Source organism: Hibiscus syriacus, unplaced genomic scaffold (genome assembly GCF_006381635.1).
Source record: "Hibiscus syriacus cultivar Baekdansim isolate YM2019G1 unplaced genomic scaffold, ASM638163v2 tig00116954_pilon, whole genome shotgun sequence".
Taxonomy (NCBI): Eukaryota; Viridiplantae; Streptophyta; class Magnoliopsida; order Malvales; family Malvaceae; genus Hibiscus; species Hibiscus syriacus.
The window spans coordinates 819,899-847,762 of NW_024063483.1; the positions used below are offsets into that span (position 1 = coordinate 819,899).

General features: G+C 33.9%; 2 protein-coding genes, 1 non-coding gene and 2 pseudogenes across 3 annotated transcripts; 4 read left to right on the forward strand and 1 right to left on the reverse strand.

Moving 5' to 3' along the window:
• Window positions 1-191: 191 nt before the first annotated feature.
• On the forward strand, window positions 192-7,829 carry LOC120189246 (annotated as a pseudogene).
• Window positions 7,830-8,799: 970 nt separating this feature from the next.
• Window positions 8,800-14,081, forward strand: LOC120189357 (annotated as a pseudogene).
• Window positions 10,400-10,474, forward strand: LOC120189427. The gene has a single exon (XR_005522516.1). It is a non-coding gene; the product is annotated as a small nucleolar RNA snoR28 (small nucleolar RNA).
• A 497-nt stretch (window positions 14,082-14,578) lies between the features above and the next one.
• Window positions 14,579-18,762, reverse strand: LOC120189247 (polyadenylate-binding protein RBP47B'-like). The gene is made up of 8 exons (XM_039192558.1): window positions 18,536-18,762; window positions 17,487-17,964; window positions 16,574-16,647; window positions 16,373-16,503; window positions 15,945-16,041; window positions 15,457-15,612; window positions 14,973-15,073; window positions 14,579-14,886 (listed from the first exon to the last, which is right to left on the reverse strand). The coding sequence occupies exons 1-8, from the start codon at window positions 18,662-18,664 to the stop codon at window positions 14,796-14,798; spliced, it is 1,257 nt and encodes a 418-aa protein (XP_039048489.1). The 5' UTR covers window positions 18,665-18,762; the 3' UTR covers window positions 14,579-14,795.
• Window positions 18,763-22,373: 3,611 nt separating this feature from the next.
• Window positions 22,374-27,140, forward strand: LOC120189235 (1-acyl-sn-glycerol-3-phosphate acyltransferase 2-like). Its single transcript, XM_039192553.1, has 12 exons — window positions 22,374-22,411; window positions 22,741-22,867; window positions 23,275-23,397; window positions 23,651-23,690; window positions 23,799-23,872; window positions 24,429-24,488; window positions 24,842-24,919; window positions 25,155-25,313; window positions 25,582-25,710; window positions 25,904-25,996; window positions 26,738-26,824; window positions 26,937-27,140. The coding sequence occupies exons 2-12, from the start codon at window positions 22,787-22,789 to the stop codon at window positions 27,111-27,113; spliced, it is 1,101 nt and encodes a 366-aa protein (XP_039048484.1). The 5' UTR covers window positions 22,374-22,411; window positions 22,741-22,786; the 3' UTR covers window positions 27,114-27,140.
• Window positions 27,141-27,864: the final 724 nt, after the last annotated feature.

The following is a 27,864-nucleotide window of genomic DNA, read 5'->3' on the forward strand; positions in this document are numbered from 1 at the left end:
TTAAAAAAACAAAGGGATTAAATTATGTTGGATTAAAATAAAAAGCTCATATATCAAATTTAGGTATAGTGAAAGGACTGAAATCAGAATTTAGCCACTTGAAACCAAAACCAAAGCCCGACCCGATTCAACAGGATAAACCTCTGTCGACCGCCAAAACCTCCCATTCGGCCATCTCTATCTCTTTGTTTCTTTCTTCTTTTTGTTTGGAACACTCAATACTGAAACAGCTTGAAAGGAAGAAGAGAAAATTACAAATGTCGTGTTTTTGTAGTGCCCAAATCCCCTCCTTAGCTAAAACTCTAATTCTTCTTCCTCCAGCTTCCAGATTCTCCTCTCTTCCTCTTCACCCTATTCGCTCTAATAGTTTCTCTCCTCCGTTGCTACTTTCTTCTGCCCCTTCCCCCCGTCTCTGCCGCTGCACCTCCGCCCCTTCACCCCCTCCTCGCCCGGACCAATTCCTGGATTTTCTCGACGAGGAAGAAGAAACAGCGATGGATACGGCGGCGGTGGTGGAGGAGGAAGAAGAAGAATTTTATGAGGACGATGATTTGGACGTGGAAGCTCTTGAATCCGAAGCCAAGGAAGCCGTTCGTCGATATTCCACTTCCTTGTCTCGCCAATTAACCATTGGTAAATTCCCGATGATTTTACTTTTTTTTTTCTTTTTACTCATATTTATTCTCTCATTTACCTTTATTTTTTATTACTATTTTAAAATTTTCTTAGTGTTGCTAAAAGTAAGTTTTTCTATTTGGTTAAAAACAAGTCAATAAGTAAATTATACAACTGTTCCTACATTTTGTGTTCGATTTTCTGTTAATTTTAATTCTTCCCGAAGCTATCCTATCGATTTTTTCCCGTAGAGGAAGAGATTGATGATCTTAAGGGGTTTAGTGGAAAGCAGAAGAGACGTAAAACTGCAACTAAAACTGTAAGTAAAGCTTACTATCTTTAATCTTTGTAGTCTCCTAATTATGCTAATTACTGTGCTAAATAGTTTTCCCCAAGAAGGTGACTTTAAACCTCTTGGCTATTGCAGCTGCTTTGTTGAAAATGAAACCATATTTGTAGTTGTAACTTGCAAAACTGAATTACTTTAATCATCTTTGCTTCATTTCCCTTTTTCTTTCTATTTTGTCACTTTGGGTTTCTTGTTCCTTTCTAATCAGTGAACTGTTTTAAAGTTTTTTTTGGAAATTCAGTGCTTACGAAAAACCCGCACCCTGGCAACATGTTCTATGTCGGAATTCTACTTGACGATGTTATACATACTGTCAAAGCCTGAATACTGGTGCAATGAATTTATTGTTTTGTTTCTGTTTTAATATTACTGGCAAGCATATTGTTGTATTAGTCAGGTGTTTTTAGTTGGTTTTTCCAGACAAAATGTTTCACAGCTACGTGATGATGTAACTTAAAATTTTGGAAGATGGGATCAATAACTGGTGGAAACACATTGAAAAGTTGAGTGTGTGGGTATATGAGCTTTTGCGTCGTTTCTGAAGTATCTGTTAAATATAGCTTTTTGAACCAATGATTATTGTGATTTAGTTCAATTAATATCTTTTATGATATAACCTGGGGACTCTTCTTATAATGATATACTAAAATTTTATCATCACTACTGAAAATTTTAAAATCCTTTTGCAGATTCCTGATTATTACTTCCAAAAGTTACAATAGTTGGAAGGCCAAATGTTGGTAATCAGCATTATTTAATCGCCTTGTGGGGTATAGTCCACTAATATTGTCTTTAATTTCCCATGTAACTAGGTGTGTCAGATTGCCAGCGATGTCAAACTCTTTCATGGATTTTGTTACAGGGAAACAGGGCCATTGTGGTGGATGAACCTGGGGTTACACGGGATCGATTGTATGGTAGATCTTTCTGGGGAGATCACGAATTTGTGGTGGTTGATACTGGAGGAGTTCTAAATGTGTCAAAGTCACAGGCTAACTTAATGGAAGACTTAGCTATTTCAACAACTATTGGTATGGATGGGATTTCGTTACGCTCCAGGGAGGCAGCTGTTGCAAGATGCCATCTATGATTGAACGGCAAGCTACTGCTGCTGTTGAAGAAGCATCTGTCATTATATTCCTTGTAGATGGGCAGGTATACTCCGGTCTTCTTACATTGGCTGTCATTGTTTTCTTTTTAAAATTTGACACATTAATTAAAAGAAGTTGAGAAAAAGTATCTAGCACATTTGAATCTCCTTGTTCATAAGATTTTTGATTGATTTAGGATTTATCCAAAAAAAAGAAAAATAGGATCATTTTAAGTTAAATAGAAAAAGGAATGATATTTTATTCTTAAATCTACTTAAAGTTGCAGTCTATTGAAGTAATAAATGCACTAACCATTGAATTAACATTATAGGTTGTTGGAGTAATTGAGTGGCTAAATAATTAATGAGCAAATGTTTTAAAAATAAACTAGGAAATGAATAACAATTAAGTTGAATTAGGTTGTTGCCTTGAGTGCTTTTGACAACACTTTTTATTATTTATATATATGTGTATAAGTGTATATTTGCAAAACATAAAAAATTTCAAATTAAAAATGGTTGCTCAACCTCTTCTTACCTAGCGAGGAAGGTGCTAAGCATTGACCTGAGTGCCTTTGACAACAATGTTTTTATTTATATTATATATTTGTATATGTATATTTGCAAAACATTAAAGATTATGATTAAAATTAAAATTTAAAGAAGTTATGAACATATGGTCTTGGGAGTTGGTTGCCTGTATGTTAGGATTAGATTCTCTTAGAAGGGAAAACTTAGGAATCAAAATCTAGGATATTTATGCATCAGCATGACGTGAGATGTTGAGATGTAAGGTAAGTTCAGGCATTAGGAATACAATGGAAATTTTGAATTCTCTCAGCCAGTTCTTGGTGTTCTATGAATCTGGTTTAAAGCTGTGAAAGCTGAGATTTTTGTTGATGGGATAAGGTGAGAATTATCCGTGGGATAATCTGCATAACATTTTAAAGGATTGATCTCCCTTTATAGTACTTTATCTTGACGGATATCTAATTTGGTTACATGAAACGAACTGTATATTCTTCTATATCTTTTGGAGAGTTATCAACTTGCCAAATTGTTGTCTGTATGATACTGAACAGGCTGGTCTAACAGCAGCTGATGTGGAGATTGCAGACTGGCTTCGAAAGAGCTACTCAAGTAAATATGTTGTGCTTGCAGTGAATAAGTGTGAATCTCCACGGAAAGGAGTCATGCAAGCATCAGAGTTTTGGTCATTGGGGTAATTCTCAAGTTCTGTTTCTCTGAGAATTTTTGTTTTTCATACTCAATGCATATTGGTTATGCCTTGAGTTATTGACAAAGTACTTATGGTTTTGATGGCATTAGAACTTAGCTCGGATGTTAATGGATTAGCTTTCTCTATGTTTTTTTTTATTTCTCTCCTGATACCTCTTTCCACTTTCCACTTTCCATTTTCCTTTTTCCTTTTCCTTTTTCTTTTCTACTTTACCACCTTGGAAAAAAGTCTGCTATCGATTGTGCTTTTTATCCCGAGATGTTTGTTATTTCAAGTTATCTGTTTCTTCTTGACTAGACCTGGGAAAGTTCTTTTATTACCCTTCTGCTTAACTTTGGATTAATCTGTTCAACTGCAAAACCAGGTTCTCTCCAATTCCTATTTCTGCTTTATCTGGGACTGGAACAGGGGAACTTCTTGATCTTATTTGTTCAGGCTTAAAAATATTGAGGTAATTTGGCTTTATGGTTCTTCTTTGTTAAAAAAAATTGTATAACTTCTTGTCTTTAACTTTTCCTTTGTGAATCTGTTCTAATTACGTTTCTTAATGATAATGTTATATGCTTTCCCCGCTAAGCACGTGGCTTCTTGATTTCATTGTAGGATGTAGAAATTATGGATGCGGAAGAGAATTATGTCCCCTCTATTGCAATTGTTGGTCGACCAAATGTTGGTAAAAGCAGCATTCTAAATGCTTTGGTTGGTGAGGATAGAACAATTGTGAGCCTATCAGTGGTACCACTCGTGATGCAATTGATACAGAATTTATTGGACCTGATGGCCAGGTTTCTTCGGTTCAGAAATACCTATATTATAACTGATAGCCTATGTGCCTTGATTCAAGCTCTGTTTGCTTTGCATTCCAGTTGCTTTTGGAAGCTGAATACCTGGGTCATCATTTTGCAGAAGTTCCGGCTTATTGATACTGCTGGGATCAGAAGAAGGGCATCTGTAGCTTCATCAGGTAGTACCACTGAGGCTTTATCAGTGAACAGAGCATTCCGTGCCATCCGTCGGTCTGATGTTGTTGCTCTGGTTATTGAGGCCATGGCTTGCAACTGAACAGGTACCTTGTCAATGATTTCTTGACAAGTCCTGTTACTAATAATATTATGGATTTAATCAGAAGTTCTCAAATTTCAGCAAACAGTCCAAGGAAGATCATGTAATATTCTGTTTTTCTATGTGTATCATAATTGGTGTGTATTCTCCTTTTTGGTTAGACCAGCGTAAGAGATCCCTGGTAACTCCATTCATATCTTGAATATAAACCCTAGCTAGCCTTCCCTAATTCAAAGGTTAAGGTTGATGGATGCTTACTGAAGGTTTACATACGGGAAAAAAATGAAAAAAATACAGCATATAGGGCTTGGATTTGAAAATCTTGCCCTCTTTTTTAGTGCTTTTTCCCCATTTCTTATCTTCAAGCCTTCCCGTAAATAGAATTGTTCATCTTTTAGTTGAATGAAATAATATAGGGTAAAGTACACCAGAGGTCACTGAATTTTCAGAAGTTACAAAATGGTCATTAAATTTATCGAACTGTTACAAAATGATCACTGCGACGTTATCATAAGTGTAAAAGTTCAATAAATTTAATGATCATTTCGTAACAGTTCGATAAAATAAATGACCGTTTTGTAACAGTTAGATAATTTAATCACTATTTTGTAATTGTTGAAAGTTCAGTGATCAAAACAATCATTTTAGCATAGTTCAGTGACCTCTGGTGTACTTTACCCAATAATATATGACTTAGGAAGTTCAGTAACTATGTTCAAACTTCAGTGGGGACCAAAACGATCAAGATGTAGAAGTATGCATAGAAGAACACGTTCTCCCCCAAAGGATTGTTTCAAGTACCTAGGGTCTATGATACATAAAGATGGGTGTAGATGATGACGTTACACACCGTATAAAGGCGGGATGGCTAAAGTGGAGGGCCGCTACTGGAGTTTTGTGTGACAAGAAGGTGCCTCTAAAACTTAAGGGAAAATTTATAGAATGGCAATACCAGTGTTTTGTATGGATCAGAATGTTGGGCAACCAAGAAGGATCATGTAAGGAGGATAGAGGCTGCAGAAATGAGAATTCTTCGATGGACATGCGGTAGGACTCTGTGGGATATGACAACAAACTCTGCTATTAGGATGTCCTTGGGGTGGTGTCTGTTTTCGAAAAATTGAGGGAGGAAGACTACGGTGGTTTGGGCATGTCCTTAGGCGACTACCGTCGGATGCGGTCAGGAGGGTAGAGTCGATTACAGTCGACGTGCCAGAAGGAGAGGACGACCAAGGCGGAAGTGGGAAGACTGCTTGAGATCTGATTTGATGGATTTAGCCCTTACCGAGGACATGACCTCTAAGGAAAGTATGGAGACTTAAGACTAGGTAGTCGAGTAGTGTGGGTCACATCTCTAGGGTGTATCATCTCTGTCTTCTTTTAATGCCTTTGTAGTAATTTTCATGACTTCTACTTTTATACGTTTCTGTTATTGATATTTATGAAGGTTTAGAACTGGGCTTGCTATCGTTGACTTCTGTGTAACATTCTCTTCACTTTTAAATTTAGTCGGGTCTTACGTTTCTGTCTATATGCAGAGATTTTTTCGCAGGAATTTATTTGTAGGGATTACTGCCTATTACAAACGCGCATATGATATTAATGACTGCATGAATACTGTTCAACTATGTATTTACGTATTTATTTATACATGCATTGCATTTTATCTATATTTTTAATTTTCTGACTGTCGGAGGTCTTCCACGGAAGTTACTCTCAACCTGGCGTTGGGGGCAGCCTACTACCCTACCTCCCCTTACCCTATTGCATATGGGAATTGGGTTTTGTTGTTGTTGTTGTTGAAGTTCAGTAACTATGTAAATTTAGCAGCAACCAAACTTTGTTCTATTTTTCAATATTATCTTATATTTCTGTTAATTAACAAGTGATGTGTCTTGGCCTGTTAATCTGATGAATTGCGGGTCCTCAGTTTTCCTTTTGATTGTCTTGTTGACTGTTATGTGTCATTTTGTCTTGGTTCCTAGGATACTAAAATTGCTGAGAGAATAGAGAAAGAAGGAAAAGGTTGTTTGATTGTTGTAAACAAATGGGATACCATACCAATAAAAACCAAACTGCAACATACTATGAGCAAGACGTTAGGGAGATGCGCATGCTTGATTGGGCCCCGATTGTTTATTCTACTGCAATAGCTGGTCAGAATGTTGAAAAGTATGTTACTGAGCTGCCATATCTTATTATTTTATCGTTACTATGACTTCAAATGATAAGACAGGATGATTTCTTTTCCTTACTTCCTTTTCCCCTTCATTTGTTTTATATTTATTTTATGTTTTAGTACACTGTACACTGCACACGCCCTAGTATCCGCAGTATATTTCCAATGCTTCTCTAACTTGTCTCACGAATCTTTTCTTTCGTTGTTGTTTTGGTTTCAGGATAATTGTTGCAGCTAGTACAGTTGAAAAGGAGCGATCGAGAAGACTTAGCACGGGAATATGAATCAAGTGTTACGTGAAGCAATAGCTTTCAAACCCCCTCCTAGGACCCGAGGTGGCAAGAGAGGACGTGTTTATTATTGCACGCAGGTATTTTTGTTACTTGGCAAAAATAATGAATTATATCATGGTGCTTATTTTGGGATTGCTTCGTTTCAACAATTGATCCACCCTCCTCAAAATTTAGCTGTTTCGTAGTTCATTCTTTCCTACATTTTTCCTTTATGGTTTAGTTTTCTTGTCCAATGTGTTTTACGGGCCACTTTGTATCCAATAATATCTCCTGTTGCAGGCGCTTTAGGCCACCTACATTTGTTTTCTTTGTCAATGATGCAAAACTATTCCCGGAGACCTACCGACGTTATATGGAGAAGCAACTTCGCTCAGATGCTGGATTTGCCGGTACTCCGATTCGACTTCTTTGGCGAAGTAGAAGAAAAGCGGAAAAGGGAGGTCAGTTCTATTTACCATTAAGGGTGATGGTTTTTGTGGTTATGCTCAACTAAATGGATTTATCAGCATAAATTGCTGACTCGCGTTCTTGCACAACCAAACCAAACGTTGTTCGATTCATGAAACTAACAGATTAAATTGAATCCCTCGAGTGGTTTCCAGGTAGGGACAATTCAGAACAAGATCGAATCTTGCTCCACGCGAAGGAAATGTGGCATTGAACATGAACCGACATCGTATTCCTCCTCTGAAAACATAATGGGGTTTCCTTCAACCTGCTTGAGAGTTTTTTTTCCAAAAAAAAAGTTATCATAGGACGTCTAATCTGTTTGCCCCCATTAAGATAGACAGTTGCATGGCAGCAATAAGAGAAACCTCAGCTCCCTGCTTCTGAAATCCGAACGAAGTATGATTGTAAAAGCAACTCTCATCTTCCTGGGAACACCTCGAGAACATGTCGGTGGTTCGTATTTTTGTCGCAGTTTAACTGTGGTTATCGGATCGTGGTATGTGTTTTAGTTTCCAACCACAAAGCATACATTATCTACTAGTTTAGGTATCTTTCTTGAAGAAAGAATCGAGTATCAATTCACTATAAATGTAGAATACTAACTATATGATTATAACGATTCTTATATCTTATTTTATTTGAACTTTATTTTTTTAGAAAAAAGTAGTCAAACTCAAATTTCTTAATCATCTATATATATTCATTCTTAATTTTTAGGTAAACTACGTGGTTAGTCATCCACTTTTAGCGTATCTTTGTTTGGTCATTAAACTATAAAATTTTAATTTTATCACTAAACTTTTGAACTTAGCTCATTTAGGTCACTTGAAAGTTAATTCTTTAATGTTGTTTAATTTTCTGGATTCACCTTGATTCATTAATGTTGAAGTATTTTCTTTCAAATCCAAATGATGGTGAGATCAATAAGAGAGAAAAAGAAAAAAAAGCAACACATATTGATATCACTTTAATTAGATGATGAAGATTACATAACAAAATAAAGTCGAAATTTTGATTTGAGTTATTTGAATTTTGTTCATTTCGAGTAAAACAACCATAAAGAATAAAGAAAAGGAAACATTTTAATACTCGTTACATTACAAATGATTATTGATGATAATACGGGAGGATGTTGAGTATGGGAAAGAAGTTGAAATTTACGTTAAGTTGATAAATAAAGTCTAAACACGGTGTTTTGGTGTTGGCAACTTGGCATTAAAGATTAACGTTTGAGTGACTTAGATGTCTATAATCAAAATATTAGTGATCAAATTGAACTTTTCATAACTAAGTGATCAAAAGAAATACATGGAAACCTGGATGACTAAACAGTGCGGTTGACCCCTTTTCAATTTAACCCATACGAACAGATTATTCAGTTATACATTAATAATAATAATTAATAACAACTAATCTTCCAAAACAAAACCGATGAAGTAATACGCACCGTTTCAAGGACGAAAAAGCATAAGTAAATTTTGGAGGGAAACAGAACAGTCCCCGCCAATTCATTGAAGTTCTAAAAGCACAATGATCCTCCCCACTCCATTCTTTGCAAAACCCTGAATCGAAATAGCCACCATTTTTACCTTCTCTTACAAGCGCACACACCAATGCCACCGATACACCAAGAAAACGTTTCAATCCCCCAAAAAGCCAAACAATCGCCCAACAATGTCAAATTACAACAATCATTTAATCCTTCAATTCATCTCTCCCCTCAAACACCTCAACCACCTCCCGTAGATCTTCACGTCGATCTCTCCAGCCATTCGCTTCGAAAACCGTTGACGAAGTTCCAGATCCAAACAGGCCGGAGAAAACCTCAAAATGTAAGCACAACGAGAATAGGGAAATGCCGGAGTTGGATAAATTGGGTAAGCGGAATGAAGCGGCTGAGACTACTTTTTCGCCGGTGTCGCCAGAGGCGTCCGAGAGTGAGAAGAGGAAAAAGGGATCGAGAAATGAGAAGAGTGTAAGGACGTTGAGAACCCCGAAATGCAGCTTTACGAGGATGATGGAGAATCCCGGAGTTGGGTAAACCGGATGAGGGATGATGAGGTTGTGGCTACATTTTCGCCTGAGGCAGCGGAGATGAAGAAGAGGAAAAAGGGCAGAGAAAAGCGTTGCAACGAGAGCTATGTCTACAGTGATGGCGAGTAGGGGTTCGAAGAAGTTGATGGAGGGGAAGGAGAAGAAAAGAAGAGGGTTTATTATAAGAAAGTGGTGTATGATGGAGTGAGTTCGAGGGGGGTGATGGATGTGTATTTGAAGAAGAGAAGATGATAGCTCCGATGACGAGGTGCCTGAAATGGAGGAGTGTAGAGTCTGCTTCAAGGCAGGGAGGGGTGTGATGATTGAGTGTGATGATTGTCTAGGTGGATTTCACTTGAAGTGCTTGAAGCCACCATTGAAAGAGGTTCCTGAGGGCGATTGGGTTTGCGGGTTTGCCAGGCTCGGAAATTGGGGAAAAATATTGAGTTTCCGAAGCCTCCAGTGGAAGAAGCTGGCTAGGACTTTAAGGGAAAAGCTGCTTGCTGGTGATTTGTGGGCTGCCCGTATAAGAGTTTGATTACAAACAGATTACATTTTATCATTATGGTTTATCATGTATGTCATATAAACAGATGATTTTATTTTATGTTATTTTGATTTGTGGCGTTTGCAGTTTGTGGAAAGAAGTAGATGGTAGCTATTGGTTCCGAGGGCGATGGTATTTGATACCGGAAGAGACTGCTAGTGGAAGACAACCTCATAACTTGAGAAGGGAGCTTTATCGAACAAATGATTTTGCTGACATAGAGGTTATTGATAATATCTGTTGGATTGTTAATGTTAATTTATTATTATTGGTTAAAATGAAAGAACCTGCAATTAAGTTTAGGGAAATGTGGTTTAAGAGATATAATGTGGCAGACTTCTACATTTTAATTAAGTCAAAGAGATCATTCTCTTCTTATGCTTCTCTCTAGGATTATTATTTTCAGCCAACTGAACTGAATGATTCTTAAAGCTTTCTACAGGAGTTTGTTAAATTAAGGTTTCTAACATTGGCTTACAGATGGAATCTATCATTAGGCATTGCAATGTCATGAGCCCCAAAGATTATGCCAATGCCACTGATGAAGGGGATGATGTTTATTTGTGATATGAATATGATATTCAATGGCACAGTTTCAAGCGTCTGGCTGAAATTGATAATGATGAGTAAGGAGTCAGAAATCTGAATTTTCATCAAAGTGGCTTTGCTTACTAAAATATAGTTATTATTGTGTTAAAATTAATCGGTATGTTGTCTGTGTGTAGGATGGTGATGTGCTAGCAGTGATGAAGACTGGAATTCTTTCAAGGAAGCTGACTCTGATACCGATGAAGAGATGGAATATGAAGAGGAAAATGCAAGGAATGCACAAGCTAGACCTTCACAACTAATCATTGGCTGCAGTGGGGATATTCTCTAGTTATTCACTTTCTTAACTTTGTGCTTGGCAGCTGCCGAGGTTCTTAAACAGCTATTGATTGATACAGAACTCCCGAAGGGCCGTTTCTTTGGTCTTCAAAAAGTAGGGACAAAAAATCCCAGGCATGTGAGGTGCCACAAGCAGACTGATCTGGAAAGGGCAAAAGCAACACTTTTGTTGGCAACATTGCCAAAATCTTTACCTTGTAGGAATAAGTATGTGAAACTTGTTAGCTATCTTATTCAACTTATACAATTCTTATGAGACTGAATATGAAATATGTCATGGTGGCAGGGAAATGTGAGGATAAACAACATTTATAAAAGGTGCCATATGTGATGATCAGTGCCTTGGCCGTTGCCTTTATATTCATGGTGTTCCTGGAACAGGCAAAGTATAGTCCATTGACTTTGTGCTCGACAAAATTTTCTTTACTATTCCCAATTTGCTGTTGTTATCTGTTGTTGAGATTTATCTGAATAGGAAACTTACTTATTTGGTCTCCCCACCCCCCACGCATTGCAGACAATGAGTGTATTGGCAGTAATGAAGAACTAAAGTCAGAAGTCGATGCAGGAAGCATAAGACCTTACTGTTTTGTGGAGGTTAATGGTCTGAAGTTAGCTGCACCAGAGAATATTTTATACGTAATATGGAGTATGCTAACTATGGAGTTTGACCTTTATACAAATTGTTGATGGTTGCCTTTTTTATATTTACATTTTATATTTATATATGAAGCATTAACTGGCATAGGATTAATTGAAAAAGGCTCTGCAATTACTGAATGAACGGTTTTCAGATGGAAAGAAAATGGCTAAGGAGGATGACCGACCTTGTATTCTACTTATTGATGAACTTGATCTTCTTGTAACCAGGAACCAGTCGGTAATTTGTGCATTTTATGATACAAGCTAATAGTCCTTTCTATTTATTCATTTTAATTGAAAAAGGTTTCTCATGACATTGCGTTTCTCTCAATCACAGGTACTATACAACATTCTTGACTGGCCTACCAAAGCAATTCCAAGTTAATTGTGATAGGTACGCATTTTCTTATTTCATGATAGGGAATTTGACACTCTGGCCTGTAGTAATTGACAGTAGCAAGACTAGAACAACAATGTGATTGTTTATCTTTGAATTCAGGAATAGCAAATACAATGGATCTTCCAGAGAAGTTACTCCTCGCATTTCAAGCCGAATGGGTATTCAAAGACTTTGTTTTGGTCCCTACAATTATCAGCAGCTACAGGAAATCATATCAAGTCGTTTAAAGACTGATGTGTTTGAAAAGCAAGTGGTAGAATTTGCTTCAAGAAAGGTAAGTCCACATACCGCTTGCTTTTCATTCTAAAATTAATGTTAGAAGTTATCTTACATTTTTATAATATTGTACTAGTGCAAATTTGATGTTAAAGTTTATATAGCATGTTTCGGTAGCTGCTATTTCAGGGATGCACGCCGTGCTTTAGAGATATGCAGGCGAGCAGCAGAAATTGCAGATTATGTGAGACTCAAATTTCAACTGTGAATTCTTCTAAAGGTAACAGTTTTCTTGATGAGTTGGATACCTATTAGCCATGCCTATGACATGATTATTGACAATTCATCACATGAAAAATCATACAATAACAATGAAAATATGATAGAATCATACAATAGCATATGAAAATATTGATAATTCAATGATTTTTTTGTACTTTTTGGTAGCATACTCTGCTGCTTTTGCAACTGCACATCTTCTAGATGAATGAGTTGCCCTTAGCTTATATGTTTTATCGTTCTCCAGGGAAAGAATTGTTACTATGGCTGATGTTGATGCGGCCATTCAGGAAATGTTCCAGGCACCTCACATCCAAGTAAGTTGGAGTTACTTATATAACTGCATAATAATTTTAGCTATCTTTTTTTGTAATGATGTATGGTGAGGTTATTTTGAACATTATTGTTCAGTAGTATTAGATAAGGATGAAAAGGTATTTTATCACCAATGTTTTATATCATTATGAAATAACTTCTTTATTCGTTTTTGCAGGTAATGAAAAATTGTTCCAAACTGAGCAAATCTTCTTAACTGCAATGGTTTAGAACTCTATAAGACAGGGATGGGGGAAACTACATTTGAAAAGGTAGTTAATGTATGGTTTCTCTTTTAATGCTCTGTCACTGTTCTTATCCATCAACAGTTTAATTCCATTTGTGCACATTTTTTACAAGATTTTTTCCATGTTGCAGCTGGCAATGACAGTTTCATCTCTGCACAAGCAATGGAGAGGCATTTCCTGGTTGGGACACACTTGTAAAAGTTGGGTAAGCATCTTTTATTGACTTATCATGGCATTTTACAGTTTTGTTTAGAAAGATTGATGTTACCTTCGAAGTTCATAGTTAGCTGCACTTGATATGGACCCGATCGGAGCCTGTTTTAATCCCCATAGTTAAGGAAATACCGAGATGAATTATTTCCGTTTGCTTTCATTACCACTGGAGTTTATATTAACTCGGATAGTAGATGGCTTGGTGGGTGCAGAAAAAGCTTAAAATTTTGTTTCTTTTTTTTTTTGGCAGCTGCCAGCTTGGAGAATGCAGAATTATTCTGTGTGAAGCAGGAGATAGACACAGGTTGCAGAAGCTGCAGCTCAATTTCCCCAGGTTAGTTCTCTGCAAACTCACTGAGAAGCAACTAGGGAATGATCTTGATGACAAATATTATGAAAATCTCTCGGATAGTAGATGGCTTGGTGGGTGCAGAAAAAGCTTAAAATTTGTTTCTTTTTTTTTTTGGCAGCTGCCAGCTTGGAGAATGCAGAATTATTCTGTGTGAAGCAGGAGATAGACACAGGTTGCAGAAGCTGCAGCTCAATTTCCCCAGGTTAGTTCTCTGGCAAACTCACTGAGAAGCAACTAGGGAATGATCTTGATGACAAATATTATGAAAATCTCTACAATTTGAACCTACAAATCACAGCATAATTTCATGGAGTGGCCAATTAAGGCACCACTTGGGGAGACTGTTAAAACAAATAATTAGTAATTTCATTTAGATATTTAAGGATCTTGGTTGGTTTCTGTGAAAGTTATTGCATAACCAAATAGGACTGTCATTTAAATCCAATTCATTTTTGTTGTGTGACAGTGATGATATTGCTTTTGCACTGAAAGATAGCAAGGATCTGCCATGGTTGGCCAAGTATTTATGATCAATACAAGCAGCACTTACATTCAGTTAATTTATATCTGTATTTCAATCAGTCATGTTGTAGTTTCAATTGTTTTAGAATTTTGATCTTTGCAAGAGGAGATTGTTCCAATATGAATAATGCTGAGATGAACTGCTCATGCGGGACTTCTTTTTGAAACATTAGTACCATATTTTAATTTCATCATACAAAATCTGTTTATTATTATCATTTACTTACATGTTGCAATTTTCTATATAATTAGGATTGAATCAACTCTCCAATTATATATATATATTCATAATTTTAAACATGTTAGTAAAATTAATAATTTTATTTAATAAATCAAATATCTTTTCAAATCATATAATATACTTATAATATTATTTTTTTAAATCAAATTATTTAGTTAAAAATTAGAACATCAACTTTAATTTTTAATTATTTAAAATTTATTAATTTAAACTTAATTCAAACTTAAAATATAAACAAAAAATTCAAGCTGACTCTGAATAACTCTAAATAAAAAAAATTGAGTTAAATCAAACTTACCCCTATCTACAAGAACACTTTAATAAAACAGTAACTTGTAGGCAACCAACTTAACTTTCAATAAAGCCTCAAACAATTTTTTCTCAATGTCCGTGTTTGGATTAGCTTATTAACTGACTCTGAAACCAACAAACTAAAGCAACAATTAATTATGAGTCAATATTTATCCTAAGCACTACAAGTGTCAAATGTAAGCAGAAAACATCAAGCTTTAGAAATCCTGCGGGGAGAATTCGACAACTAAATCCGAAAATGATGATTTCCGACATAACAGCATAAAATTATGGTGATCGCCACAAATAAGAGACGGGAAAGTTGGGGATTAAGCTTGCGGTGTAATGGAGGAGGTTCTTTGCCATAAGGGCCGGCCTAATATGGCACTTCCATGAACAGAGATGTAGGTGGCATTTAACCTAGCAATAACAATCAGACTTGAATTAGTAATCCAGGAAATAATTAATCCATCTTTTATTACAGAACAGGGAGGAAGAAACTTTACTTATCGACATCAGGTGTTGCCAACGGATCATATGGTTCCTCCCTTTGATCTACAGGTGGGACAGCGCCTGCCATAGCTGCCATGTCTTGAGAACCTTCAACCTGGAAATCAATTATAGGAGAACTGAGGCTTCATTCAAGCTACAGTAACATTTCTAACGGCATTCCGTATTAGCAATGCTAAAGAAAATTCCTCATCCAGCCTTGTCGGCAGGTACATAGTGATATATAGGATTTTTCAAAATCAGTAAAGGGGAAGGTTCTCTTGACTTTTAATAAAAATCTTAAATGATACTGTATTGTAAAAAAAAAAAGCAGTATGCTTGTTCCTATTGTTATTACCTACATGGTCAAATTCGGAAAATAAAAAAATACTAGTAACCTACAGAGAAAAATTATATATAAATGTCTGTACAAACGAGACAACGATAACGAATAGTAATTTTAGGTGCAATACTAATGCACATGTGTCTAGAATCTCTTGCCTGTTGAGGATATTGTGCATAGCCATATGCACCATATGCATAGAGTGAGGGATCCTGGGTAGCCCCATAAGAATAAGCATCGTAGCCTTGTCCGTAACCATAATAAGTGCTCCATTGATTAGGATCGGTTTGCGTGCCCCAGCTACCCAGTAGGTCCTAAGAAAAGTAATGCCAAAGACCGTTAGGCAAATAAATTAACTAACTACAAAAGAAGGTTCACCACAAACACTATAGTCATCTAATCTACACCGACATGGAAAATGGCAGTTCTCACAATATTGTGTGTGTGAGAGAGAGAGACAACAATTGAGCTTTTACCATATGAATTCTTCAACTATCCATTTCATCCTTTTTTTCACACACAAAATAACAGCTTTCCTTTCCCTTTTTTATTTCAAAACAAAATTGATGCTGTGGAGCCTGAAAATGCTAAAATCATTTAGCCATATAACTCCATCAGAGTGAATTTGATATACGAGAAATATCACCTGATTTGCTGTAGGGATCCTACCCCACGAAATTTGGACGACTTGTTGACCAATCACTTGCCCCTGCATCCTCCGTATAGCTTCTTCAGCAGAATTTCTGCAGAAAAGATATAGTAAGTTAAAAGTTATTTGGCATTAGATCAGATAAAGCGAGGACAATTAAAACAATTGACTCACATAAAAACAACAAAAAGAGGAAGGCAGTGGCACATGACTAGTTTATACTGCTAATTCATTCATCTCCCTCCATTAAATTTTATGCAACTCTTGTCTAAGGGGAACATGATAAGTCAAAAAGATAAAGGGTTCATGAACTAAAATCTAGCTCAAAAACAATTGAATGAGCACAGACATCCACCCTTAAAAACTACAAAGCGCAAAACACTTCCAGAAGTTACTGGTATAACCACAGTTCACTTGATCTTTACCTGTTTGCAAACTGTACATAACCGCATCCCTTCGTCGCAGGGATCTTGACAAACACAATTTCTCCTAGTGGCAAGAAGAATTGCTTCAAATCCTCTTCTGTGGCATTTGGATCCAAGTTGCCAATAAAAATCTGCAAAAGAAAGTATTGTTAGTCAATGAGAAAGTAATAATCTGAACCAACTCGTGTATGCCTCACTTACAGTGGTATTTGTAATGTCATTATCTGGTGGAAGCACCGGCACAGTTGTTGGGTAAACCATAGCTGGATATACAGCTGCAGAAAAACCATGGGTAAGTGCAGTGTAGAATTCGTTACCTTCAGATATGCATGTGCCTATTTTACATGTATCTAATATGTTAACTAGATATAGTACCAACGAGCAATTACTTGCAGATATAGGCACGGTTGCTGGAGACCCTAGCCCACCCATCTCAACTATATTACTCAAACATGGGAGCGTGTTGGATATGTGTGGACAAGGGTATGTTCAATTTATTCGAAGTGTCATGTAACTGCAGGGCCATATCTCTATGGAGTCTATCTAACACAGGTACTTCAAGGAAAAACAAAGAGTCGGAGCAACATAGCAAACAAGTATGCATGTTGACATACATCATGTTCACATCACAACTAAGCTAACAAACAAGGAAAATGTGAATAAATAAATTTAAAATGCCATGGAACCAGCAACCGAGCTGCACAAGAATTCTAAACAAGTATGACTTTTATTCTATTGATAAAACGTTTGAGGAATAGAAATATGGTCAGACAGTATTATCAAAGCAACAAATCAGGGGTTGATCTACAAGGTGTACGAAATAATATTAATTTCTTTCTTTTGCTTCTTCATTAAACCACCTTAGAAAAAGGACTACATTAGAGATTATAAAATGAATGCCTATAAGTCAATTCTAAATTTATCAAGTTAAGTCTCTTTTCAGCAATGCAGCTTTGTAATCAAAATGGTAACAATGGATGGTAAAGGGAAGCCACATGAGGACAATGGATAAAACACAACTAAATAAGCACAACATGATTTTGTAGGACATAAAATGAATAATTTAATCTGGCTAGGGTTTTCTTTAGGCCAAAATTAAGGAACGGAATAAGACCTTTTGCCACAGCATATGGCTGCTGAAAACCAGTGTTCTTCTTTGGTGTTGCTACACTAATGTGCATGGCTCTCGTTGAGCAATAGACACCATTCATTTCAGTCATAGCACGATTTCTCTCTGTCTCATCCGAAAATTTAACAAATCCATATCCCTTGGAGCGTCCAGTATTTGGATCAGTCACAACCTTGGCACCTCTAACAGATGGATAGTGAGCTCGAAAAGTCTCTTGCAATAAATAATCTGTAACATCAGGTGCCAAATCCCCTACAAAAATAGAATGCTCAGGGCCAGGATCATTATGTCTTTCTCCAGCACCAAATGAAGCCCAATTTAACCTGAACATTTGTTCAGTTCCAGGCATCGGCATCCCATTGTAAGTCTGCAGTATCCTTTCCGCTGCTGCATGAGAAACAAACTCCACAAATCCATAACCCTCGGGCAGGCCAGTGATCTTATTGCGTATGATTTTTAGAGACTAGCTGTAAAGAGGAGGAATAATGGTTCATTTCAAAGGAAACATTAACAACTTAGTTCTCTTAATTAAAAAAAAAAACAAGTACGTTATGAAATTTTAGCATATGATAAAATCTTAACTATCTCAATTCTCAACACAAACTTTACCAAAGGAGTGTCAATGTTCACAATCAGTGCTCCAAAAATCACCTGAGCTTTCACATGCTAAATCCCCCACTGATTTTATAGTAATTTGACAGAATTCACCGCAGAGATTGATTTTTGATACGATATTCTTTGAAATTATAAATTCTCCATTAAAACTATGTGAAATTTAATTCTAATAACATGACAGAACTTAATACTTCACCAACATGAACATCTATGATTACCTTATAACATATTAATTCAAAATTACAGAAAACGGACAGCCTAAAGAAATTCCCGCTACGAACTACAGTCGTCAAATCAAATTAAGCAACGAAGAACAACCAAAATCTATTCAAATACCGGAAAGAACATAAACCCAGAAATATTTTGGAGGAAGACATTAAAATTTGTGTATATATTCAAAGAGAGAGAGAATGGGGAACCTCGCCAGTATGAGCAAAGCAGGAATTCAGATAGGACTCGTCGACCCAAAACTGAAGGTCCCCTATCCAAAGCGTACGGACTTCTTCCAGCGTTGCCGGATGATGATGGTGGTGCTGTGCTGCTGCCATGGTCGCCGGTCTTTGAAGAAATTCTTTTTCTAGCTTCTGATTTTTTTTTTCGAATTCCACAAATTTTCCCTCAACTTCGTTTAGGAAAAAAAACAAATGCTTTGGGCTGGACTCACGAAGTCACGATTGAGGCACTCACCGGTCGGGTTGGATTGCATCCGGGAAAAAAGGGTTTAATACATAATTTGCCCCCAATGTTTTAAAAAGTAATATATAGTTCTTAAAAACTTTAAATATTTTAATTTGATCCCTTCAAAAAAATTTAAAAAATGCTTATCATGTTTCATAATTTTTTGAATATTTTAAATTAAGCACTTAAAGTTTTAGAAAATTTTAGTTAGACACCAATTTTTTATAATTTCAAACTAACTCCTTCAAAAATTTTGAACATTTCAAATAGCCCTTCAAACTTTATTGCTAATATCCGTTTCTATTAACTGAATGATTTCGCCTTGTATCTCACCGAGATCAATGGTGGGCTACGACCTAATAGCTTTTGCATTCATTATAGATCTCTCTTTTTTTAATTTATTTTTTATCAAACAAATTATATCATTTTTTAAATCGAACCAAATGCAATTCAAGGTATAACCTTTGATAAACACGAACATCTTACAAGTCTAAATTGTATGATTTGCAGTATACCTTTTTGTCTATTTCTATATTAAAGTCTTATAGCGACAACTCTGTGGGAAAAGCTTATTAAGGATAGCGCAAGTGGAGATTTATGTTAACTTTTATGACAATTTGGTCCATAACTACAAATAACTTTGCATAGGCTGGACATGCGATATCAACTTTTCATAGCAAAGGGCATGAATGAGAAAAATGAAACTAAATGGGGCCAAAACAATTAAAAAGAAAAAGGAACAACAAATAATGACATCGTCACCTGTCCAATCCCAACAAAATCGCTTACAATTGTAAATGACTTTGTTCTTATTTTTCTTCCGAAGAACAACAAATAATGACATTACCAAAATTATCAAACTGAGGCGCAGTTGCCACATAACTGAAGTCGGGAGTCAAAAGTGTACCTTTACATTCAATTTTGGACAACTACTATGATTTTGTAATTTTATTGGATTAATTAATTATCCGAAAATAAATTTATACTCAAACAATTAATAATACAAACAATGAATATATGAATAACTATCACGAGAATGAATTGCTATTTTTTATGTAAACGCGAGCAGTTAGTTTTATTAAAAAGGAAAAAACTAAAATTATATCGATAATTTAAGTGTAAATTAAACGTATAATTAGGACATATTTTTATAATCATTGACATTAGTCACTTAAGATCATATAAGGACCACATAGGAAAAATTTAAAAATACATAAAAAAAACTCGAAAAAAATAAAGATATTAATAGATCTGACTGCATCAGCAAACGAACCACAACATAATATCGAACTATTGAAAACTCATCGACAATCGCGAATCAGAGTCGAGTTATTGAGAAAATTATCTCTGAACACAAATCGTATATTCAAATTCATCTAAGGGTCCAAAACAAGCCAAATAAATATGATAACAAAAAAACGTCATTTAGATTAGTCGATGCAACGCTAAACTGAACTCTAAAAAAAACCAAACGACTGGTTAAAGAAGATCAAAAACATGTCAAAAATAATAGAAAAATGTGTCATAAAGGAAAAAACAGTGTTATAAAAACTGAGTTATTATAAATTTAAAACTAAAATAAAAATACTATATAAAAAATCAAAATACAAATACAAAAAATCAATAGTTAGGTGCCGCCGTCGGCCAATAAAACTAAAGAAAAAGACCAAGTGGAAAAAAAAAGAAAAAAATCCTAACACATTTAAATAATAATCTGAGAATGAATTATTATAAAATACGAGTGATATGATATTTAAGATATAATTGAATTTAGACAATGTTCACACATAACATTCTAGAACAAATCCAAGTTAATAATAAGAATAAAATATGAAATGAGAAGTTATAACTTTGATTTTTAATTAATCAATGTAAAACATGATTGGATTGATAATCAAAATATATTTTGAGTTAAATTAGAATAATTCGATCAGAGTCTCTATAGTATGAAATTTAAAGAATAATAAAATCTAAACTGAAAACTTACACATGATATTTGTATATAATAAGATACGAATTTGTAATCTCAAAATTATTGTAATCTCAACATTGTCATCTAATAAGAATAAGAATTGTATATATTTATATCATATCGGGTACGAGTTCTTATCACAAATTTTAAATCGAATGAGACTTTCTTTAAGTCCGATCAATTCAAGTGAATAAATATACTTCTCGAATAAAATTATTTCGGCAAAAAACTAGATCCAACCTAACTTATCATCCCTAGCACCCCTAACCTATCGTGCTTCCCCTTGTCCAAGGAAAAGGAACGCAGCCACCCTTACAGGATTATACATTAACTCGTCAAATTTAGTGCCTTAAATTCAACCCCCCCCCCCCCCAAACTTTGTGTACGAACAGCCGCAAAAGAAAATCGGATCAACCAAACCCTAAACCCTAGGAAGAATGCTTCTAATTAAATATGACGACGCCCTTCATTTCTTTAGGTAAAATCTTATACAAGTCCTTATACTATAGTGTATATTTTAATTTAATTTTTGTAATTTAAAAATATGGTAACTAAATGCTTAAATAATAAGGGACGAAGCTATGCTTCATCTAAAGGGGCCACTGCCCCCTTGACTTTTTATTATTAAAAATAATATATAAAAAATACCTATTTAGACCACTTAGTTTTAATTTAGTTTCATTTTATCCCTCTTAATTTTTATTGTTAATTATACTTTATCCTCTTGAGTCAGTATTTTGACTATCTCCTTGTACATAATGGTCTAACCTTTTAAAGCGGTCATATAAGATAATAATAATATTTTCAAATCTCTCAAATAATATCCTAATGTTTCAAAATGATAGAGTAAGGTTTAACATTTTCTATTCTACTCGAATAAGTCTCATATAAAATGTTAGGCACTTATTCGATCGCTTTGAAAGGTTAAGTCTCATATTAAATCATTTTAAAGAGATTAGACTCTTATTTGAAGATTTAACCAAATAAGTACAAAAGTTTATACAACGATTAAAATAGTCATTTATGTAACAATTAATTTTTTTTAATTACACGATATCAATTATTTTAATAAAATGATATAAGATGAATTCTTCATAATCAAATCTGATACTTAATGTCAGACCAAAGTGATATTCTTTACCAACATACCTCAAGCTTAATGCAGCTAATTAAATATGATGACGCCCTTCATTTCTTTAGGTTAATGTACATGAATCATATTGGTAAAATTGTTATACAAGTCCTTATACTATAGTGTAGATTATAATTTAATTTTTATACTTTTAAAATGAATAAATTAAATACTTAAATAATGGTCTAACCTTTCAAAATGATCAAATAGGAATTTAATATTTTTTAATATACTCAAATAAATAATGGTCTAATATTTGTAGCAATATTTTAACTTTATTATTTGAGCAGTTTTAAAAACTTTAATAACTCAAAATAAAAGAAACTAAATATTTATAAGATCAATAGTTAAGATGTTGACATGTGTTAATAATCTAATGATCACTAAGCTCTATAAATAGAGATGAGAACTTTCATTGTTGTAAGTGTGTAAATATGTGCAAGAGGGAATATAATAAAAAAGAGAGGACAAGGGTGCAAAAGAGCTTAAAGCAGAGAAAAGAAAAACAGTGAAGTAAGTGTGTTTATTATAATTGTATGTGTACTAATAAAAGTGTTATATTCTCTAATTAGAAGTTTTCCGATGAAGTCTTAATTTATTTTAAGTTTTTAATTTACTTGTGTTGGTTTTAATATCAATTCTACTGCCTGAATAATATATGATCGATACTACAGTCCGAGTATTATTGTTCATTAAGAAGTTATAAAATAAAAGGTTAACCAACTTTAAATAATTAACGTAACATTTGTGGTTTGTGATATGTCGTCTATAATATATGTGCTAGACTCGTCAAATTTTCAACAATATATAAAAATATACTTACCTTATCCTTTATTTCTCAGAAATACCAATTAATTAATTCGCTCAGAGTTTAACAACAAAGAGGAAATGGATATCGGCGGCATCATTGGCGGGATTCCAGTAATTGCGTTATTCATTTTTACTGGAATTCTCATAAATCTCATCCAAGTAAATTCAATTTCTCCTTCGTCGTTCATAAATATTATTATAATTATCGAATAATTTTTATCATCTTCATAACTACGAATTGAAATGACCATCCAGCTCAGTTGGTAGAGCACAAGGTTCTAAACCTTGAGGTCGTGGGATCAAGTCCCACGGAGGGCATTTCATAATTTGGAGGTCTCCTACGGAAGCTGCTCTCAACCTGGTGTGGGGGCAGCCCTACTATCTACCTCCCCCTTACCCCATACATGGGAAAAAAGGGAACAGCCATTTTTTTTTTTTCATAATACGAATTGTATATGTGCAATTTAGGTGATCTGTTATGTTACAATACCCCATACTATGGGAAAAAGGGACAGCCATTTTTTTTTTTTTCATAACTACGAATTATGTATATGTGCAATTTTCAGGTGATCTGTTATGTTACAATCCGACCGATGTCGAAAAGTAAATTCCGACGCATTAACGGAGCAATTGCAGAGTTGTTATGGTTGGAGCTTGTTTGGATGATGGAGTGGTGGTCTGGCTTTGAGGTTCTTTCCGATTTATTTCTACTAAAATCATTATATATATATATATATATATATATATATATATATATATATATATATATATATATATATATATATTTGTATTTCTCCTTAATTCTTGTTTTAAAGAAAAATAAATAAATGATGAGTTTTTTTTTAATTTCGTTTATATTACACAACATTTTTAATATATATCATTTATAGTTTATTTATTCAATAATTTGTATAACTTAAGCTAATTGGTTTATTTTTACAGGTTAAATTGTATACGGACGTCAAAACTTTTCACTTGATGGGTAATATAAATAAATAAAACATATAAAGAGTATATATTTTAAACACATTCGAATTCACATATTTTTATGTATTATAATAATAATGATGATGTCAACTACAAATTACAGGCAAGGAACATGCAATTCTTATGCCTAATCATATTTCTGATTCCGATACGCTGCTTACATGGGTTTTAGCTCAGGTAATTTTAATTTTATATACACATAATTTAAATTACTTAAAAGTTTATTTTTAGGATAATTTTTTTATTTGGCCATCCATTTATTTCTGTATTTATATTTAAGTAATCTAACTATTTTTTAAGTAGTATGTAATATTACGTTTTATTTTTATTTTAACTATCCGATGATAAAAAACTAACGAAAATACTGATATGATAATTATATATATATTAAATTTTCATATCATTTTCTCTTTCATATCAATAATCCATTGATATTTGCTATTTTTTTAAAATCATTAAATATACCACTAGATTACTAACTATGAAAGGAAAAATAACGTAGAAATTAAAAAGATATATCACATTAGTGTAACCACTAATTTTTAAAAAGAGGGTGACTAAAAATAAATAAAACGTAATGCTAAATATAATTTTAAAAAAATAGTTGAATAATCAAAACAAGAATATAAAAATAAATGGGTGATTAAATAGATAATTTATCTTATTTTTTATTTGTATATATCTTATATAATTATAGTTAACATGAATGCAATGTTTTTTCCCCTTCTTGCAGCGCGTGGGCTGTCTTCGTAGTGCACTGACAATTGTAAAGAAAGAAACCCAGTTCCTTCCTGTGAGTTTTTCAACTTAGACTTAATATATATATATATATATGATATAATTATTTGATGATTCTAATTATAGTTGAAATTAAAATTTTATTATTTTATTTTGTTTATAAATCTAAAAAAGTATATTATGATTATCTTAATTTCAACAATTTATTTAGATTTATTAAATGATTATTTTTTTGTCTAAAACTGATAAGTTTAGATCTGTCAATGGAATAAATTGAGTCGATTTCAGATCAAAATGATTTCAGTTTAAATTTTTTGAATTGTTTTCGAGTTGATTTTAAATTTAAATAATTGATTTTTTAATCTCAAAACAAATTAAATCAGATCAAATTTAAACTTGAATCGACAGGTATTTGGATGGACAACGTGGTTTTATGAATTCATTTTCGTCAATAGAAATTGGGCAAAGGATGAAAGCAAACTCAGGGTAATTTACTCATCTTTCCGAATATATATTTATGAATTAATTTCGTACGAAATTGAATAAGATATTTATGTAAAAAAAAATAAATCAGAAAAAAAATCACGATAAAGACAGGAGAAGAAATTCACCATGTCGAAAATTATATATCATAACCTTACCTTGCACTATAACTTTTATAAATCATATCAAATGAAGTTCAAATTATGATTGTTAATTAGTTCGAATAAATCGCATGCAGTCAAGTTTCGAAGCTTTAAAGGATTTTCCGATGCCGTTTTGGATGACAATATTCGTGGAGGGAACACGTTTGACGTCCGATAAACTGTTTGAAGCTCAAGCTTTTGCCTCTTCCAAAGGCTACCCCATTCCTAAGCATGTTCTCATCCCTAAGACCAAGGTTTTCTTATATAATTTTCATTTTATTTTATTTTTATATAAATAGTTATTAAATTTATTGAATTGTTATAAAATATTTTTATATTTATCAAGTTTATTATTATTATTATTATAACACCTCAATTATTATTTTATAATAATTTGATAAATATAATAATCATTTTTAAAAAAATTAGTGACCAAAAAGATTATTTGAGCATAGTTTAGTGGTATGTACTATACATTACCAAAATATTATAATTAATTAATTGTTGGGAGGAATTATTCAGGGCATAGTAACAGCCGTTCAAAGCTTGAGATCCTTTGTTCCAGCGATTTATGATGTTACGATTGCAGTTCCCAAAAACCAACCCTACTTCCCCACTTTACTCACCTTCTTCAAGATGCAGCCTTGCAAGGCAAGTTTGCTTCATTAACTTCTCCATGTTCGATAAACGTTTCAATTAAGTTCAAAATCGAATCAAGTTGGATTCTTTTCTTTATCGTATAAGATTTAGATTCTAAATTTTATTTAGAAAAATATTTATTTCTTCATCTATTCGATCCAACCGACATCGATTAATTATCGTTAATTGAGATGAAATAACACAGGTGAAAGTGCATATAAAGCGATATCCGACCAAGGATCTGCCTGAATCAGATCAGGGCATTGCCCAATGGTGTAGAAATAGGTTCCTTGCAAAGGTACACTTGCAATTTTCTCTCAAATACGTATATGTATGTACGTGTTGTCTTTTATTATTATTGTTGTTCTAACCAGAGCCTAAAATTTTGATGTCGTTGTCGTTAATTAGAATTCAAATAACTTAAAATAAAAGGTTAAGAATCCAGATTCATCCAGTTAAAAATGACCCAAACATAAAATGATTATAATCTAGATTAATTTGAATCCATAATGACTCAATCCAAAAAATCCAAGTCTCAAACTCAAACACATTGAAACAATTTGAATCCAAAATTAACTCGAACTCCTTAAGATCTAAATCATGGCCAGAGTCAGGATGAAAATTTAAAGAGTAAATATAAGTAGGACTAAAATGAAAGGTCATAGTCTAATTCTTAAGCCATCAATTCAAAATTCAAAACAGAGAGATTTAGGATCTAATTTGTTTAGTTTTAAAATTAAAAGAATTCAAAAAGGATTTAGACCAAAAGAATGATAGGCCAAGACTTTTTTTATAGTTTCAAAACCGAAGGACCTAATAACAATTGTGCCCAAAATATTGAGGTAGGATCTAATTCACATAGTATATATATAAAGTTACTCTACAAAAGTACTTATTTGAATGATCCTAAAGACTAATTCCTAAACCCTAATTTGAGATCTTAAATAAAATATCTATCATTGGTACAATCTTGTTTATGAAATATTTTTCTATAATAACCCTATATATATAATCGTGTATCTAATTATTGTGTTTGTAGGATGCACTATTAGACAATTTTGCAGTAACCGGCACATTCGAAGAAGATGAAATCACAGAATTTCGTCGTTCAGTCAAGTCATTGATAGTAAGATTTATCATAAAAAATGAATACCACTATATTTGCATGATTTTTTTTGAAAATATATTATTATTATTATATTAAATTTTCTATCATATTGGTAATTGTGTTGTTGTAGGTTACTCTGGTGTTCATCATTTTACTTTTGCTGGGAGGATGGATATATCTTCAAAGGCTCTCAACTGGATGGAGATATATAAGTTTAGCCACCATTATTGGAACTGTCACCATCGTTGTTCACATTTTCCTTGAATTTACCAAGTTGCCTCCCCAAAAGAACAAAGCTCATTTGTAACCCTAAGCGGTGATATTATAATAATCGAGTCAAGTTTAAGTTATAATAATCCGACTAAACAAGTTGGGTTCGTGTTTAAGTGATATATGTATATATATATATATATTGTGTTTGATAGACTCTTGGATTTGAAATATGTAATCAATATTAAATTGAGACGTTAAATGCCTGAACTAAAATTAAAATTTTGAATTTTAATGTTGCGAATGAAAAAAAAAACTGAATTGAGAAAATTATCCTCGTAATAGACCTCTATAATGGAGCGAGAGCATTTATGAATGGAAAGCGTCCTTTGGACTTCCAGAAGGAGAACAAGTCAAGACGATCGGACACTACGAGGGACAACCGGCGACTGGGCTATGGAGTTTTCGTGGACAACGTCAGCAAGAGAGTTTCGCGTTCGAACCTGACAGATGTGTTTCAAGCTTATGGAGTGGTGTTGGATGTTTATATTGCTTACAATAATATGAGAAGGAAGATCAAGAAATCAACATTCGCTTTTGTGCGGTTCAGAAGTCAGTCGAAAGCCCAATCTGCTGTAACCGATATGGACGGTATAATAGTGGACGGTCCACCCATTAGGGTTTATTGTGCTATCGATAAGAAAGAAAACGTTCCTCAGTCGAAGCTTCCGGTTAAAGTAACCAAAGTTTGGAGGAAACGGTCATCCATGAAAGATGACAGGCCATTCAAGGATGTTCTTGTAGGTGCAAATATCTCCAACTCAGTGCGCTCAGCAGGTTCTGGGGGC